Genomic DNA, 18,914 nt, shown 5'->3' on the forward strand with positions numbered 1-18,914 from the left:
ATGCATGAACAATGGTTTAGATCGTTGGTTATAATGAATAAATTTTATACAGCTATTTTAATATACATACTTATCTAAATCCGATTAAATGAAACGGAAATAAAAGAACGAAAATACTAATTAGTAGATAATTTTTTACTAATTACATAAGTAAGTATATTTATAATATTACTAGCGGACCGCCCCGGCTTCGCCCGTGGTACATATTTACGTTTTCTCTACATAAAAACCATCCTCGTACTTCAAGGAATATAATAAAAAAAGAATTATCGAAATCGGTTCAGCCGTTCTCGAGTTATGCGCTTACCAACACATTTTGCGATTCATTTTTATATATAAGATGTACATACCTCTTAGTAATAATATTATTTATATTTACGATACGAAGGACCTTATATAATAATATGGCCGTAATACAATATCTTATTAGTGCACACTGCACAAATCACAATGATTTACAACTATTATTAATACACTCGTGTTTCATTAGGTAATCTTCAACTGAAACAATATTAAATTAATGGAAAGTCAAAGCATAAATTTAATTAATGGAAATAAAATATTAGTACCTATATGAATGTAACTATGTAAGAACTAGGTAAGTAGGTAGGTACTTCTTGTCCAAAACTCATTAGGAGAAATAAATTGAAAAATGAATATTACATAAAATAATAACTACCTTATTTATACACGAATGTTTGGAAGATATATATTTGTACAATTAACTAATAACAGCCCATTAACAAAATAACTATTTAGGTACTTAATTGAACTAACTTTTGCGTATTACATATTTTTTTATCTACCTACGACTATTTTTATTTCCCGCCCAATGTTACGAATGCGTTCACAGATCAGAAATTGCCTTTCAAAACAAATAAAGCATAGAAATTATTTGGAGATGTGCTGTGATACGTATAAATATCAATTTTATTTTGGATTAAAATACTTTTATAATAAAAAATTATACGACACAAAATGATTATTGTTTAACTATTTATAAAATCGATAATCTCGATTTTATGGCAGCACCAATCAGTCAGCTTTTAATTTTTATGTCATAAAGTAAAAAAAAGTTGCAAACTGTCACTATAATGTCAAAATACTGTGATGGCTTGATTGTTTGTTTTTAAGAAAATTTTTATTAGAAAGTGATATGAAAGTGTAGAAAATAAGTTTAAAATAATTTTCTTATTAACCGCAATATATTAATATAATAAATGTATTCCATTTTGGTATTAGTGTGGAATAATACCATAATATAGTAGTTAGCCTTGAAGTAGATGTCATCTAAATGAGCCTTGTTTATTTTACATTTTAGTGTTATTAGTCGTAATTTCACGATTATATGGCTCTGATGTTTGACTTATGGTTTGCAAAAATATTAAAGAGGCATGTTTTACCCACGAATTCGGAAGAAAGGTGCAAGTTTAGTAGTTCTCAGTTGGACTTGCTTGGCAGTGTTGTGTGCCGCGTCCACAGCTCCTTGCGACAAAACTCGTAGAGTTTTCACAGATCCCAGTGGTATTATTACCGATGGACCCAGCAATTCAAACTATACGCAAGTAAGTGTACAGTTTTCGATGGCAAGTTCCAATCTAAGAACACTTTTCTAATGATATTATTTTGTACAGGACTCACATTGTGAATGGCTCATTAAGGCATCTAACAAATCTCAATACATTACACTGAGCTTTATTCGCATGGGAACAGAATGTTCCTATGATTATGTATTTGTATATGATGGGGATTCTTTTGATGCTCCATTGCTGGGAAGTTTTAGTGGAAAAACCGAACCGCAGAACGTTACAGCATCAAGTGGCTATGTGAGTATTTATGAGAGATGTATAACAAATGTGTCAAAGTCTTCACACTGAAACAAATCACAACCTTTTCAGATGTTAATACTCTTGTATAGTGATACAAATTATGTTTTGGATGGTTTTCGAGCCACATATGCTATACACAACTGTCCAAATAATTGTACGGGTAGAGGCCTGTGTTTGTCGAACAAATGCTTTTGTGTTGGAACGTGGGGCGGTCCAGACTGCAGTGTTGAATTATGTCCTAATGGCTGCTCAGGAAATGGACAATGTAAAGGAGACAGATGTTTATGCAAAAGAGGGTAAGTTGAAATAATTTAGTGTTTCATATTTTTCAATAACTGTCCTATTAGATGTAGGTTTGAAGTCCATGATTTTGATGGATGACAGCTGCTTCTGAAACTAAAATTCAAATGTGATTGAATGATGAATCAAAAATCTGATTTTTATTAAAAAAGAAAGTAAATATATGCATATTTAATGGAATAACACTTCTTGTACTTAATATGTACATTGAAGTTAACCAATAAACTTTATTCTGATTAACATCTTTGCTATAAAAATAAACAATGGTAAAAAAAATAAAAGTCTTTAATTCGGAATGTTTGTGCAAAGTAATTTGCATACATACTCGTCATCATAACCAAATAAATATCTTTTTATACTCATATGAATTCAAAATATGGTCCTGTGAATTTTTATGCCTGTATTCATTATGCTACTTGTGCAGTCATAGCATAGGATTCAAAATGTTGTATGTAAATATAGCTATATATCTGTTATAGCCATCATTATGATGTCAATTATGCATTCATTGTATACTCTTATCTAAATTGCAATTATGAAGCAGGTCATTTATATAAACTTTTTGTATCGTGTATAAGAATCTGATACCATTATATCCTCTTGATATAAAAATAAAATATAAATTATTTTTATAACCTGTTTGATCTGAATCACAGACAATGCAAATTAAATTCAATATTTATTAAGAAGAACTATAAGATTATAATTATTTGTTCTTTTATAATCAACTTATTATATAATAACTAGCAGTCCGCCCCGGCTTCGCCCGTGGTACATATGAAAAATAGATGTTGGCCGATTCTCAGACTTATCCGATATGCACAGAAAATTTCATGAGAATCGGTCCACCCGTTTCGGAGGAGTATGCAGACTAACATTGTGACACAAGAATTTTATATATAAGATATAAGACCTCATAAACTTCATACCTATAAAATATAATAAGTTGTGTTTTGAAATAAGTGGAATAAAAGTTTATACTAGTAGTTTAATCTTTTTTATTTCATTAAAAGACTATAGATAAAGCCTGGTTTTAAATATTTTAGATACTCCGGGGAATCCTGTTCACTCAAAAGCAATGACAAAGATGGCAATAGCTGGCACTGGCTCTCGCACACTGAAAGTGGTATGACCAAACGTGCGGCTCACACTGCCGTGTATGTGAACCACACAGACTCTCTATATGTGTTTGGAGGATATGATCTGAATAGAGTATTAGCAGTTTTAGAAGTATACAAGTAAGTAGATGTTTACAATCATTGATATGATGTCTTATCATTGATATGATGAAGTATTATGATGTCTAGATGGTTATATTGATTGATGCATTGTAAAATCAGTAGGGTCAGATGATAACAATTTCATTTCTTTATAATCAGCCTATTTGGGCCCCCCTGGACAGTCTTGGGGATTCACTATAAACTACCTATTTTTTTGTTCACCAAATTTCACCAATTAGAACAATAGTCCGGTTAAGTGTAAATACATATCTGTCTTGTTTGGCTAATCTGGTACCTGCCCTAGTCCAAAAAGTCATAGTTATTATGAATTGATGTAAAATAATATTTATTCGTTTTGTTGGAAAAAAGGAAAATAAAAATAGTTATGTAACAGTTGTTGTCAATCTGTACAAGGTAATGCGCCACGCGATGTTCCGGTCTAATAGAAGTGTATATTATGAGACATTTGGCTCATATCTAGTTATCTAGATGTAAAATCACGGGTCTTTTAAATCGGCTAGATATAATAGAAACTATATTTAATATTCTATGAGGATAAAAATAAGCAGAAAATAGTTTTAGCATTGGAATTTAAGCATTTATCTTCGTCTTACTAACTTTATTACAATGCGGTTGGATCACGATATTAGTATTCAATATTCATTAAATTACTTATTAAAAGAACACCAATCTTCGCAATCCGATCCGGGATCCCTTAGGTTTTTAGCGTTATCGCGCTAGTGCTTTAAATCGTGGGGGTTAAATAAATTTTACTTTAATTTTCTTTCAAAAATTACGTCGATTTTCTTAGTAAATTAAAATTGTTTCTACTTCATTGTAATTTGTAAGTAATCGATTTAATGGCGATGAGTCACCCTTGACCCTGTAAGGAGCGAGGACAGCGCTGGTAAATCATAACTTTTTTTAATCGATTTCTGTGTAATAATAAACATTAAAGCAACAAGCAGAAAAAGTATATTTTTCAATCATTTTTCTTCGACATATTCGTAACGCTACCTATTCATTAGTTACGGTGCAGTAGGTAATAATTTGCTCATTTTCCAATATAAAACTGCAACTTGTTATTATTATTGTTACTAGGTACATAACTTTTTTCCTGCACAAGTCTCTAATTTAGTGATATTGCAGATTTTCTACTAGTCAATGGTATGATGAAAACGGAAAAGTTTTGCGTAGATATCCTACAAATGAAGAAATTGATAAGTCGTTATTAACTTTATTTACCAAGGTGAGTAAGGTCAGCTATTCTGATAATACATGTGCATTGGAATAATGTAGGTAGTATTAATTATAATCTGGATTTAGAATTTTTTTTGTTTTATATTTATAATAATGAATGTGTCTGCGAAATCACATCACTGAACCGATTTCGATTGAATTTTATACAGGGATAGAACAGACCTTGGGAAAGGTCAATGGCAACTTTTGCTATTAAATAAAGGTTCGCGATGTGTAATAAAATAAAAGTGCAGGCGAGCGAAGCCATGGGACAAAAGCTTAAAGCGTTTAAAGCTGTTATTTACAATGTGGCCTTTTTATTATTGACTGTATGTTTTAAGTTTTAACTGTACCCATATCACATCGAACATAATTTATATTAATGTTTGCTAGTCACTGGGTTACTGATATGTAATTCCATGTGAATTAATGGTTTAATTAGAGGTTAAAGCATTTATATCAGACGAGTCGAGAATTTATTTCCGTACATACAGGTACTTGGCTGGATGTCAACGTTAAAACTTGTTTACCTTTGTTATATCGATTTAACTTCAATGATAAAATTTATAAAAGTAATGAGCTTTTATTTTGTTATTAGTTATAACTTATGAAAATATGTTTTAAGTATGGATTAGAATATTGAACATAAATTTTTTGGTCCGAGTCCTTATCCTATTCCTATTTTTTTCAAATATGCATTAAAATAAAATAAGCATTATTCTTTGTTATGATGTGGACATTTTAGACACAATACCGTTTTTCAACGCCAAAGAGCTAAATTACGCAAAATATATTAGTAAGATTTAGCTAGTTTTGATATCAGTCGTCATTTTCGTTTATAAATATTTCAGGGAAATATAGATGGCAGCTGGCAAATAGGAAATAGAAGTTCTTTATTTAACTTACTTTTAACATCTTTTTCCCACCATGACAAGACGGCTTTACCAATCATGTATACCCATTCACCCACGCCATATTCTGAAAGTTACCTGCAGTTTACGGATCGTCCAGAATTCGTGAGCCTTAAATCAAACAACTATACTAAACCTGAACCACGATATGGGCACTCTGCATGTGCCTTTGGCAATGGTTTCATTTTATATGGAGGAAAGCTCTCTGATGGCAGCTTGTCTTCGGAATTATGGTATTATGATGTGATCGAAAATATATGGACTTTGAGAGCTGTTAATTCCTCATTCACACCACCTGGTTTGACTCGACATACTTTAACTACTGTTAAGGATGAATTGTATCTGTTCGGCGGAAGTACTGTTGATGGTGAATTTTCCTCTAGGTAAAGAAGTATTCCTATTATTTTTTTACCGTGCGGATGTTATTGGCTTTTTTTATTAATGTGATTCTATTTCAGTTTATATAAAATAAAAATGGGAGAGCCGAGTACGGAGTCCTGGGAAAGAGTTCAAGTCCGCGGTGGGAAAGAATTGGACGTGCGGGTGGTTGCACATACTGCTGTGTACCATGAACCTTCCAATTCTATTTTAGTTTATGGCGGAGTTGTCGCCAGTGTTGCTAGGTAAGGATAAGGACATTATATAATTGTAACACATAATGTATTTGTAACCATTTTCTTAATTTTCTACTTTTTGCAGGTTTTCTAAGCTCTCGGACAGAATGTTTACTTTCGATTTAGACCATAAACATTGGAGTGAAATTCACTACCCACGTGCTCATTTGCGGGACACATACGTGCCCCGTGAAAGGGCTTTTCATACAGCAACTATAATAGGTAATATCAATATCAATAAATGAAACCGTTTAGTTATGTAGTCGGATTATAAATGATTTTTTTTTTACTTTTTTCTAGGGAATTATTTGGTCGTCTTTGGAGGATATTCGCATCGTCACAACAGAGAGGAAATCTGTTATGATGGACAAATGTATTTATACCATCTTGGATGCCATGCTTGGATTCCGCTAGACGTTTTGGGCAAAACTCGAAAGTATTATCCAAAGAAACAAGGCGTTTTCGCGCACGCAGCTGCATTGAAACCACCCGCTACCTTACTCATAGTTGGTGGATACCACGGCAATGTCAACGGTCAGTTTAAACAAATACTAGATTTGATCAAAATGATTAATTATTTACCTTTCATTATAACATCATCAAAGTATAACGAAACCCTACCAAAAGAGACGATGAAACTAACGTTTGTAAAGATATTAAAAATAAACGAGTTTAGTATCTACGATAAACAAAGTCTTGAGAAATATGCGAAATACTTCGTAATAAAAATGCTCTCAGTTCTACAATTTGTACATTGTTATTTATCTGATTTCATATTCCATAGAAGTTTCTATGCTTAGTTGTTGTGAGGTGCATAAATTTACATTATTGCTGTCCGGTGTTTATTTCAATGACACTTTTAATTAGCTTCTTGTGATCTAGGTAATACACGTTTTTGCATTAGCATATTAATATTTTAATATGTTTTTGTATGATTTAATTTGTAAAAGACTATTCGGAAACACTTGTAAAATTTTACATAATTATAAAATGTTTGAGTAGGTAACAACAACAACAAACAACAAAAATACTTTATTGTGCACCAATAAATAAAAATTACAAAAGTAAATATATAAAATAAATAGACACAGTTGAGCACAACAGGCGGTCTTATTGCTAAGACAGCGATCTCTTCCAGACAACCTGGTGGTCAAGGAAAAACAGTGTAAGTATTAGTTTATGGACAAGAGGTGCATTAATAAAGTTTAAAATACATAAATAAAATAGTATAAACACAGCGAACATATATACATCCATAATATACCTACATACATATACTTACATAAACCTACATACACATACATACATACATACATAAAAGTAGTATACGTAGATAAAATAATATAAATACAAAGTACATATACATATACATCTCTATTATACATATATATATACATATATACACATACATACATATACATATATACATACACATAGAAATGAGCTACTCACTAGTTGAAAAACAGACACATACGGTGACAGCACCAATACAACAATATTTAACTTAAATGAAACAGGTAGATCAGAGTTCATGACTTGGACAGGTAAAATCGCTTCAGCAGTGTTTTGAATGTGAGTAGGTAATTCGATTTTTCTAACAAATAATTAAGAAATAATTGCGGGAGTAAGTAAAAGATCGAGAAATTCGTCTTATCTTCTATAACTGTACGTGTAACATAGCGAAATATATTATACGACCATAACACATTGTGGCGTAAAAGAAAATTCATTAGAAAGTTATGAACTGATTTCTGTTTGAAAAAGCGTTGTGGTCTTTCTATTATTTATGTATGATTTTTAGGCGATCTCCTTGCTTATGTGGTACCCAGTTGGCACGCAGGCATTACTAACAAGGATCCAGAGTCGGCTTGTCCTCGACATAAGACTCAGCCTGAATGTCTTGCTGATCCAGAATGTGGATGGTGTTCAGCTGATGATGTGAGTAAAATAAAAGTTCAACTGTTTAGTAAAAAAAGAGCATCTCCACATCTTCTTCAGATGTTGATAAAAAAAAATTGACTTAATCAATAAACATTTCAGATTTGTTATGGAAGGACCATAGGTTCTAACTGTACAACAAACTTACAATCGATTCGTTGTGGTGGAATATGTCCAGCTCTTGGAGATTGTCAGTCCTGTCTGATTCATGGGCCACCAATAGATAAAAATAGTTCACGCTCTCCTCTCTTATCAGTCAGCACTAAATTAGGCTTATATCAATGCAGCTGGTGTGTACAAAATGCACGCTGTCATCATAAAGATGGTAAGTTTAAAGTCACATCTGAACATTTTTGTAAGTGTTAACCGACTTTCGTTGCCTATAATCTAATCGCTTGTTATAGATAATTACGGTGTGTGCGGGGAAGATACTCCTTCCGAAAATCCAGGTTGGTGGGGAACAACGGGTACCGAAGTCACTACTCCAGATGAATGCAAAATATTAGACAAACGACCAGGCTTAACCTTTCTTAGATATCAGCAACCGGCTGATTGGAATCATCCTGATGCCGTAACAGTAGTAAACGCAACCACAGTAGATTGGGGAGCCGGAGGCGGCAGTAATAATATTATAGCTGGAGCAAGCGAAACTCGACTTAAAGGATGGTTACATATACCTCAATATTGGAATGGAACTGGTGAAACACTCCAAGTCTGCGCGGGCCATGCGAACTTGACGGTCACTCTTGGTGAAAAACTCGATCTTGTTGCAAATATTACTGGATATCCATCTATATGTGCTCCCGTCGATTGGCCTATATTAAGTCCTGGTCGGCTTTCAGTTGATATGCATGCTAACGATTCACTTCATACAGGTCTTTATCCATCTCATTATCATGCCAAAATGGAATTACTTCACAATAAGTCGCAAGAAAGCGCTAAGGTAAATTATAAATCGAGTTATTACTTTGTCAAATTTTAATGAAAATACTATACGTAATATAATATAATTCTAATATTTTCCTTTCTTTCAGGTTTTCACATTTGAATTTTTAGAACCATTCTCTGATGGGAAATGCTCAAACTACGATAACTGCTTGTTATGTCTATCCGATGCCGCGTGCGGTTGGTGCGAGTTGACGAATCGATGCGAACCTAGAAACGTAGATGAACAGGTCACTTGTACCTCAGATAATGAGTGGCGATACTTGACATTGCAACCAGCGGCGTGTCCGAATTGCTCAAATTATATAAGTTGCGAGCGTTGCGTATCGGGCAACTACTGTGAATGGTGGGCAGACGAAGCGCGGTGTGCTCGGCGAGGAAGGGCCAGCGGAGCCATCGTGGACGCGTCCGAGTGTCCGGCGCCGTGCCGCATGCGCCTCGACTGCGAACACTGTCTCGATGAGCGAGGACGCTGCGTTTGGTGTGAAGCCACTCGCCAGTGCTTCAGCTTCAGCGTATACACTAGCGAGTACCAGTTTGGCCTATGCCGCGAATGGCTCGATCGGGCATCATCTCCGACCGACGATGCTAATAAGAAAACTAGCCAGTGCAAATCTTGTCAAGCACATGTACAATGCGCAACGTGCTTGAGGAGCATGGGATGTGGCTGGTGTCATTCTTACGAAAATCCTATAAATGGCGTTTGTACGGAAGGTGACTTTACTCGATCTCATATAGACTGTGCTTCACTGCTGAATGTTACTTCTACAGATGCAGGATGGGCCTATGCACAATGTCCGGACGTTGACGAGTGTGGGCTCGGGCTTCATGATTGCCATGAGCATGCGGTGTGCAACAATACGCACGGATCGTATACTTGTAAATGTAAACAGGGTTATATAGGGGACGGACGTAAAAGTTGTATGCGAACATGTTACAACAATTGTATTCACGGATATTGTCTTGGAGCCCCGCAGTACAAATGCAAATGTGATTTAGGGTGGACAGGTGCAGACTGTTCGATTAATTGTGGATGCCATAATCATTCCTTTTGTAAGACAGGAGTTGGTCGATGTGATGAGTGCCAAGATTGGACAGAGGGTGAGTTTTGTGAATCATGTAAGCCCGGTAGCCATGGTAATGCAACGACCGGACAGGGATGTCGCCGATGTGACTGTAATGACCACGGAGACGAGTCACGTGGTATCTGCGATGTCACTACTGGTGAGTGTATATGTAAAGATAATACCGAAGGACAAAATTGTGAACGATGCAAACCCAAGTTTTATGGTGATCCCAGACATGGCGGCAGATGTTACTATCAATGTGAACCAAGGGGCATGCTAAAAGCTAACGAAACCGAAGGTATTGGTTCGCATAAAACTGACCCGGACATTACGAGTATAGGCCCAACGAAAGAGTGTTTGTGGATTATATCAGCGGAGGAAATTAGAGATGCAATTATTCAATTTACCGTAAATTCTTCTACTTTAAATGTGCCATGTGATCAGAATGCTGTATATGTTTATGATGGTTTAGGTGGAGTACCTGATTTAAGTAATAATCAACAAAGCCAATTATTGGGAGTATTTTGTAACGGAGCATCGTCTGGGGTAGTAGAAGCTCGTAGTGGAAACTTGACTGTTCACTACAAACAGAGTCAGCCCGATCAAGGGTTCGAAGGCGTATATCAAGTGTTAGCATGTGATGGTCACTGTACTTGGCCACGTGTATGCAATAAGAGGCACTGCATATGTCGAGAGGGTTTTGGTGGATTTGATTGTAATATAGAAATATGTCGAAATAACTGCAGTAGACATCTTAATGGTGGAGTGTGCGATATGAACTACGGGCGTTGCCTTTGTAATGAAGGTTATGGAGGAGACGATTGTTCATTAAAACTAGACAAAAGCCAGTTAGTATTTACAGAACTATTTGATTCAGATTTTCTATCGGATGGATTAGATCATCTTCGAAAAACTTTACCTCGTTTTGGCCATAGTTTAGTAGCTGATAGACGTGGGCTGTGGATGTTTGGAGGATATTCTTTGTCGCACGGACCTTTGAATGATATACGATTTTATGATACCAAAAACAACACTTGGATGCAAGTAACTGTCGAAGCTACACCAGATGCAAAAATGCCAGAAGGGAGATACTTTCATGCTGCTGAAATTTACCATTCGAAACAAAATATATACATATATGGTGGATTGAGTTTACAAGAAAAAACAGGCCAAAATAAAACTTTACGCGACTTTTGGCAATTTAGTTTAAAAGATCAAAGATGGAGTAACATAAAAAATAAAGAAGAGCAGCCACCGCCGCTTGCCGGACATTCATTAACATTACAAAAATACCAGGATTACGAAAGTTTAGTACTTGTGGGTGGGTTTTCGTTGGAGGAAGGTTTCATGTCTGACATGTGGGAATTTGATTTGGATAATAAAAAATGGATTAAAATAAACTGTGAGGGCTATAAGCCGGAAGGTATAATTGGCCACAGTACTGTCTATCATGCACCTTCGCAAAGTCTGTATATATTTGGAGGAATTTTGTATAGTTACAATGGCACAATGATTTCTAACAAATTGTTTTCATTCCATTATCCTACTAAGAAGTGGAGCGAATTACCAACATTTCCAGGTCTTAACGTATTTGAAAACTTACCTCGGCCTACTTTTTTACATTCCGCTGTTACGACAAATGATTACATGATTGTATTTGGAGGACGAACTATACCGGATAAACGATCTAATTCACTAATTGCATATGTCTATGGTTGTAACCAATGGGTTAAACTTTCAAAGGGTTTGTATATTAATTACTTTGTCATTTTTTGTTAAATCCTTTGACTTCTTTGCTAAAATATCTTCTTATTCCAGGTCCATCAGTATTAGATCATCCACCTCCACGCACTATAGCTCATGCGATGGCAATCGATTTGGAATCTGAAAATGATTGGAACGTATACATAGTTGGTGGTTGGACGGGCAGCGCAAATTGCCAAGTTACAAGAATAACATTACCTGAAGATTTGTGTTCGTTATGGAGCTCGAGCAAAATAGAGTGTCGAAGCCATATGGGATGCAGTTTTTGTAGTACTGGAGAGTATACAAAGTGTTATTCCGTGGATAAACCGGGATGTGAAGGCAGCGATAGAGTGTCGACTAATGCTGGCGCAGCGTGTGATTACGATTTAGTAGCAAGAAGACCATGTGAAAACTTTACGACTTGCACATCTTGTCTTGCTGCTTGGCCAATGTATCCTGAGGAAAAACCGGCTTGCAGATGGTGTGAAACTTGCGCTGCGGGAGTTGGTATGTAACTATGTAGTATGACAAAAAAAATATTTTTTACCTATTTAAATTACTTTTTGGTTGTATTTTTTTTAATGTTCAAATTTTTTAGGGGAATGTGTACCTACCGATGAATCGTGTACAAGTATGAAATGCAACGCTGGAACAACGTACATAAGCGACGTTGATCAATGTCCTGAATTAAGATGTGTGGCGTCAGATTGCGAAAAATGTGTTTCCAGTCAATGTTCTTGGACGAGGCTAGCTAATAGAGATGGTATGACTAGTACTTTTTTTCCGATGTTGATAACTATTAAATGTGTAGAAATAATCAATTTATGTCTTATGTTATATTTTAAGGTCAATTAACGCGGATAACGTCAGATTCTACAGAACTTTATAACTGGACTTGCATATTAACGGAAGAACAAGGTCGCACAAGTATTCGTTCCTTATCAACAAAATTGGGGCATTCATATTTTGGTTCTAATAGAGATGAGTGTCCTAGCCGATGTCATCTTTATGATGATTGTCAATCATGTTTGAGTTCCGATGGTGCTGAGGGAGGATTCTCTGAATGTCACTGGGCTAGCTATCTTGGCACGTGTATCTCACCGGCCTATCAACCCTTGTATTGCGCGGGAGGCGTTTGCGGATTAGTTTTAACGAAAGCTGATAAGAATAAATGTCCAGCGCCGTGTGGGACTTTCGATCAATGTTCAGAATGTTTACATCACTCGCACTGTGGTTGGTGTGCTGTCGAGGGTGAGAACGGTGAAGGAGTTTGTACTGAAGGGTCTATAGATTCGCCCTTGGATTATTCAACTCGCACTACATGTGCTGCCGTCTATTCGAATGTGCGCGAAACGAATGGTACAAACGATACATTCTCATGGCATTACACTCGATGTCCACCTGAAAATGAGTGTGAGAATAATCATCATCAATGTAAAGCAGATTCAGAGGTGAGAATATCAATTTATTTATCTATAACTTTAATGAATGAAATAACAGGTTCTATTTGGAATTGACAGTTTGAAAGATTAAATTTCAGACCTGCAACATCTTCACAAACCTATTTGTGGTGACCGCTCGATACTGGCTGAACCACCAGTTCGTTTGCCCGCTTTTTTATAAAAAAAATATATAATCCTTGACGATATTTATTAGCCGTTTTATATGTATATTCTCAAGAATGAATGTATTCCCAGGTGTGTCGCGACTTACCAACCGGTTACGAGTGTCTTTGCGGCGAGGGCCACAAGCGGGTGGGCGGTGTGTGTGCGGCTGTGTGCTCGCAGGGCTGCGTGCGCGGGGCCTGCGTGCAGCCCAACGTGTGTCGGTGTGACTTCGGCTATGTGGGCGCCAACTGCACCATACAGTGCCAGTGCAATGGACACTCGCATTGTGAGGGACCGGATAAGCTCGATAAGTGCATCGAGTGTCATAATAATACGATTGTAAGTGTGTTTTGTTTATATGCATTTTCTTATTGCAAGGCTTATTCACTTTTTGATGCTCGGCTATAATTTAAAGCATGTTGACTATCCGTAATGACAGTATATTATTATGAATGTTATGCATTTAAGTATACATTTAAATTAGAATTTATAATTACCTGAAAAAAATCCAAAATTACATTTTTACTACTATTTCAAGACAATTAATTAAAGTTTTAAAATTTTAGGGTAGCCAATGTGAGAAATGTAAACCAAATTTCGTCGGCGATCCAACTGACAACGGGCAATGTATCCCATGTTCTGTGTATTGTCACGGGCACACGTCCACGTGCACGAACGATGACGTATCGCTGACGTCACGTGACGTGAGCGGGTCGGATCTAGAGGACTATTATAGAGATGGGGCGTCTTCAACAAAGGCTCGGTGCGTGAGATGCGCTAACAATACCGACGGGCCTCGGTGTGAACGGTGCATAGAGGGCTACTTTAGAGGTTCCGAAGATTTCAGAGATGATTGTCGACCGTAAGAACGTTATTTTTTTTGTTGTCTAACTGTAAAAAAGCTTTAAATTTCAACTTAATTTATAGATTATGACTACTACAGTTAATCATATGTATGTTTTATCCAATCACAATAAACAATTCATACCTACTTATAAATTGTAATAACATTTTTGTACAGATGCGAATGTCACGGTCACGGCGACACTTGCGACCCGGTCACAGGAGAGAAATGTAATTGTGGCAACAACACAGAGAGTGATGTCTCGTGCCAAACCACTTCCTCTAGCAAGAACTCTGCTCAGGAATGCTGGCGTTATCAATGTGTCAAGTGCAAGGATCTTTATATGGGCGATCCCAGGAATGGCCACCAGTGTTATAAGACAATCAATATTGAGAACAAGATCTGCTTTGATGGCAAGTCAATTGGTTAGTTTGAAAGGTTTTTTGGTTATAATAATTTCTATCATAATAAAAGACACATGTCTTAATATAAAGTATATTTAAGTTATTTATTAGTTTCATATGAAAATAATTTTCTTTTCAGATGAATGTAAAATCAAACCACGCCCCCTATACCCGGGACAAACAGTGTTTGTTGCAGTTAATCCTCGATACATGAACGTAGATATACGTGTAATTGTGGATGTAACGCAAGGGGCCGTTGATTTGTACATGAGTCCCAATGATAGCTCCTTTGTAGTATCTGTTAACTCGTCAACTGGTGCACACGCCGTTGAATTGGACTCCAGTTACTATAAACATGATCTATTCCGCAAAATGCCGTCTTTCGATGATCACGTTCCCAAAAAGTCTAAAGTATCGTGGTACTACGATAAGATAGAGTATGCCCTCGCAGATTACACTGCTAAAGATTTAGCGACGTACGTGACAGTGGACAAGAGAAATGTACTATTGCGTGTCAGGAATCTCCGCAACCGCCTTGTACTGACTTTGCCGCAGAACATCCACGACTTGACCCATACTAAATTCTATATCATAGTCCGAGCGAGAAACACCGAAGAGGGCGCAGCGAGCTTCGGAATTGTATTCTTTAGACAAGATCAACTGCACATTGATTTGTTCGTGTTCTTCTCAGTTTTCTTCTCGTGTTTCTTTTTGTTTCTGGCGGCCTGCGTAGTGGCGTGGAAGGCGAAACAAGCAGCAGACGTTCGGAGAGCGAGAAGGCGGCACGTAGTCGAGGTTTGTACTTATTATTATTCAGATCTTGATGTTGATAAATTTTATACATACTTTCATTAAGTACAAAAAAACACTTATTATATCAATGAATAAAAAAATAAGGGTTGCCTTTTTTATTACGTAAATTCATCCCGTACAAAAAACTACGTTATTTAGTATTTTTGAAGGATTTTCCATTAATGTATGTATTAGATTAGAAGAAACATAATATATCCTGGCAAAAATTAAATCAAATACCTAGTAGGTCCAACCAGTGAATGATTTAATCAAATTCTCGTAACCAGATGCTGCACATGGCCAAGCGTCCGTTCGCGGGCGTGGTGGTGCTGGTAGCGGGCGGGCGGCGCCGCGCCGACGTGCAGCCCGTCGCCATAGAGCCCACCGCCGACGGACGCGCTGCCGTCACCTCCGTGCTCGTCAGGTATGTAGTGGTATTGATATTTACGATAAATGGAGATGTGAGTGTGATAATAAAAAAATACATTAAAAAAATGTTTGTTGGAAACCGACTAGTCAATAATAAATTAGTAGGCGAATGAATCTTCCTATATGCAGCAATATTTTAGCCTTTAGGGTGTTATGTATCTATTAATTAATGACGATATAAAAGTTTCATTATTTCTTTTTTTTTTTTAATTGATTCCAATAAAGTCACGTTTTACGCTCCACTATTCATTTCTACATTGGTTTGCGAGTACAGTTATTGTAATAACGTCACTCATGCACGGCATCCTGGGTATTTCTGCCAACATTTTCCCATATACAATATGAACATTATTAAAAAAAACATACACAAATCCCTAGATTGCCAGGTGGGTCCCGCGCGCCAGTACGCATGGCGCTCGCGTCAGCGCTGGTGCTGGTGACGCGCGCGCCCGCACCGCGCCCGCGCCCGCGCCGCCCGCTCTAACACCCGCGCCGCCTAGCGCCATACACACATTGTTACCAAAACGATCGCCATATCTTATCATAAACACCACAAACAAACTATTGCAGCTACATTTTTAATTTTTTGATTCAGTGTATTATGTATTTATATAAAAAATGTTATATTTAGTAAATCGTGTGCTTTAAATTTGAAACAGCAATCGTTGAATGCAGCTACGCTAAACGACTTTAGAATAAGTATTTACATCGTATTTTTTGTATATTTGGAGCAAATGAAAAATTTTATTGATTTTTATTAGCGAATTATTTGAGATCTTATATATTATTATGTATATGACTGGAATTAAAGCTGCTCATTATATATTATGGTAATATTTAAGTGTAGCCTAATTGTAGTAGCGGTATTGTTCAAATCGTGTTGATGTAATCTGTATACAAAATATATATTATTATTGACGATGGCGTCGATAGTGGAAATATAAAATTGGAAAACAATATTTTAGTAAAGTACCATAACAGATCCAATACACAGAGCCAAAGGAATCAAACTGAGCGTGAGTTTACGCGGGTTGTGAATAGCCAATAGTAGCGAATACTGTTGTGTTGTTTATTTCGAAATTTTATTATGCCATGTTGGATAACATAAATATTATGTTATGGCTTGTTATTGCTACACATATATATTAGTCTTAATCTGCATGCCTTATCTATACTTTTAATTTTCATTGTAGGTATTCAATTTAGCGTTATTTTTTATTTATTTTTAAGTTTGAGAATCTCTTATACTTTTTATGATTGCCCACTGCAGCTTTGCACAACTTATTGTAGCTAGAATAATCTTACGTTTATATTCCAAAAACCTGGTTGCTACAAATATTACATTGGTTTATTAAACAATACATTTTTTTAAATATCAGACTTTAGTTCGTCTATATATAAGAATCCCAAGTCTTCTGAATATTATGTCAATAGGTAGATAATAGTAAGAGAAAGACAAAAAACTATTAATTGATTGCACAATTCAATAAAAATAAATAACATATGAGTTAAGAATGAGAATGTGATTAATATGAATGCATGTAAAATATAAATTTATTTCATATAGTAAGTAGTGAAACTTAAAATAAATCCAGATTAAACATGGTAAGTTTTTATCTATACACAAAATTAATGTTATACTATTTTAATTGAATCGTGAATAGCAGCTTAACAAAACATTTACCATGTATTTGCTCATAACTAATTGGCAGTATTGTGTAAATGAATTAATAATGTAGTATATTTTAAGTAGATTAATAATAATCAAATATGTAAGTGGAAATAACTACTAGATGTTATGTAAGAGAGTACTGATATTATATGTATTAAGTTGTTTGTGATCAGAAATATATGAATACCTAAGAAAGGTATTGTTCTATCGAGTCCATGAAACATTCCAATTGTATATCTTTGTATACAATAAAAATTTACATTAAATGTATAATTACCCAAATGTATTAACATTGGCAGGCAATTGAAGCTTTAAGTATATTAAACTAAGAAATCTATTTGCTCATTATTTTATTTTTAAATTGAAATTCAGTTTCATACTGCATTTATATTTAATTCTACAATTTAAACTTTTTAATTTTTTTTTCTCCTTTTTTATTGACTGCAATTATGTTTTCTGATTTATATAAAAATATACCTATAAATTTTTATTTGCATAATAGGGTTGGGATTTTATGTAATTAAAAATAATTGTATCATAAAAGCGGGTGAATTTTAGGTGTAATTTTATTTGTACAGCTTATAGTTTTCATAAAGGAAAAGTTACACAAGTACAATAATAACATAATCCGTAGCTCAGCCGTCTTTGTGAAAACCTATATTTTATTTTTTTTGTATAGCTATGCATAGACCGGGAGATACTGACACAAAATTTCGAGTCATTTGTAACAGGATGGCGGTTCTACAGGGGTCTTAGTACGCAATGACAAAAAGAAAAACGATGGCGTGAACGCTGGTACCGGCGGCTTAGTCGCGTGGGCGTTAGTCGAACTCGTCGGAAAATAGCGAAAGTCAAACGATTTGTAACAGTATGGCACTTATTTTTCCTGTAAGTTTGAGGATCAACAAATATAAATACAAAATTTCAAAGATCTATGTGTTGGAAATCTTCACTTATATAAATTAATAATAAATTAAGTTTTCAAGTATGACAGCACTTTTTCCCCCTACTAGAAGTATGGCAAATATAATAATGGTCACATTTTATCAAATACTCTCCAAAAATCCAAATGCAATACTGGTACAAAAAGTTTGGCGAAGTAAAAATTTTTTGCAGATTTTCGGCGGTATGGCGACCATTTGGAATCGTCCGAAAAGTATGGCATGGCGATTTTCGTAAATGGCTGCACGACGATAGTTACCTGTGCAAAAGTTAGCCTGGTACAAATGGTTGAATTATTGTTTTATTTAAATCAACACATTCGCATCGGTATGGCGGGCTGTAAGTCACACCGGAAAAGTATGGCATGACACTACCGCCTACTACTTTTTTATGGGCTATCGGTAAATTCTAAAAT

General features: G+C 35.5%; 1 protein-coding gene across 1 annotated transcript; it reads left to right on the forward strand.

The window, feature by feature from the left end:
- Positions 1-1,105: 1,105 nt before the first annotated feature.
- Positions 1,106-18,238, forward strand: Megf8 (multiple EGF like domains 8). The gene is made up of 22 exons (XM_090113396.1): positions 1,106-1,565; positions 1,635-1,826; positions 1,899-2,125; positions 3,176-3,367; positions 4,499-4,598; positions 5,440-5,882; positions 5,958-6,122; positions 6,199-6,335; positions 6,414-6,647; positions 7,915-8,051; positions 8,154-8,376; positions 8,456-8,994; positions 9,086-11,807; positions 11,882-12,316; positions 12,408-12,572; positions 12,656-13,260; positions 13,507-13,755; positions 13,983-14,278; positions 14,438-14,685; positions 14,804-15,459; positions 15,744-15,880; positions 16,264-18,238. The coding sequence occupies exons 1-22, from the start codon at positions 1,395-1,397 to the stop codon at positions 16,367-16,369; spliced, it is 8,379 nt and encodes a 2,792-aa protein (XP_089969522.1). The 5' UTR covers positions 1,106-1,394; the 3' UTR covers positions 16,370-18,238.
- The last annotated feature ends 676 nt before the right edge of the window (positions 18,239-18,914 follow it).

The sequence above is a fragment of the Colias eurytheme genome, chromosome 2 (assembly GCF_061535395.1).
Source record: "Colias eurytheme isolate Ceu_HAF_F1 chromosome 2, ilColEury1 Martin Lab GWU primary, whole genome shotgun sequence".
In the NCBI taxonomy this organism is placed as follows: domain Eukaryota; kingdom Metazoa; phylum Arthropoda; class Insecta; order Lepidoptera; family Pieridae; genus Colias; species Colias eurytheme.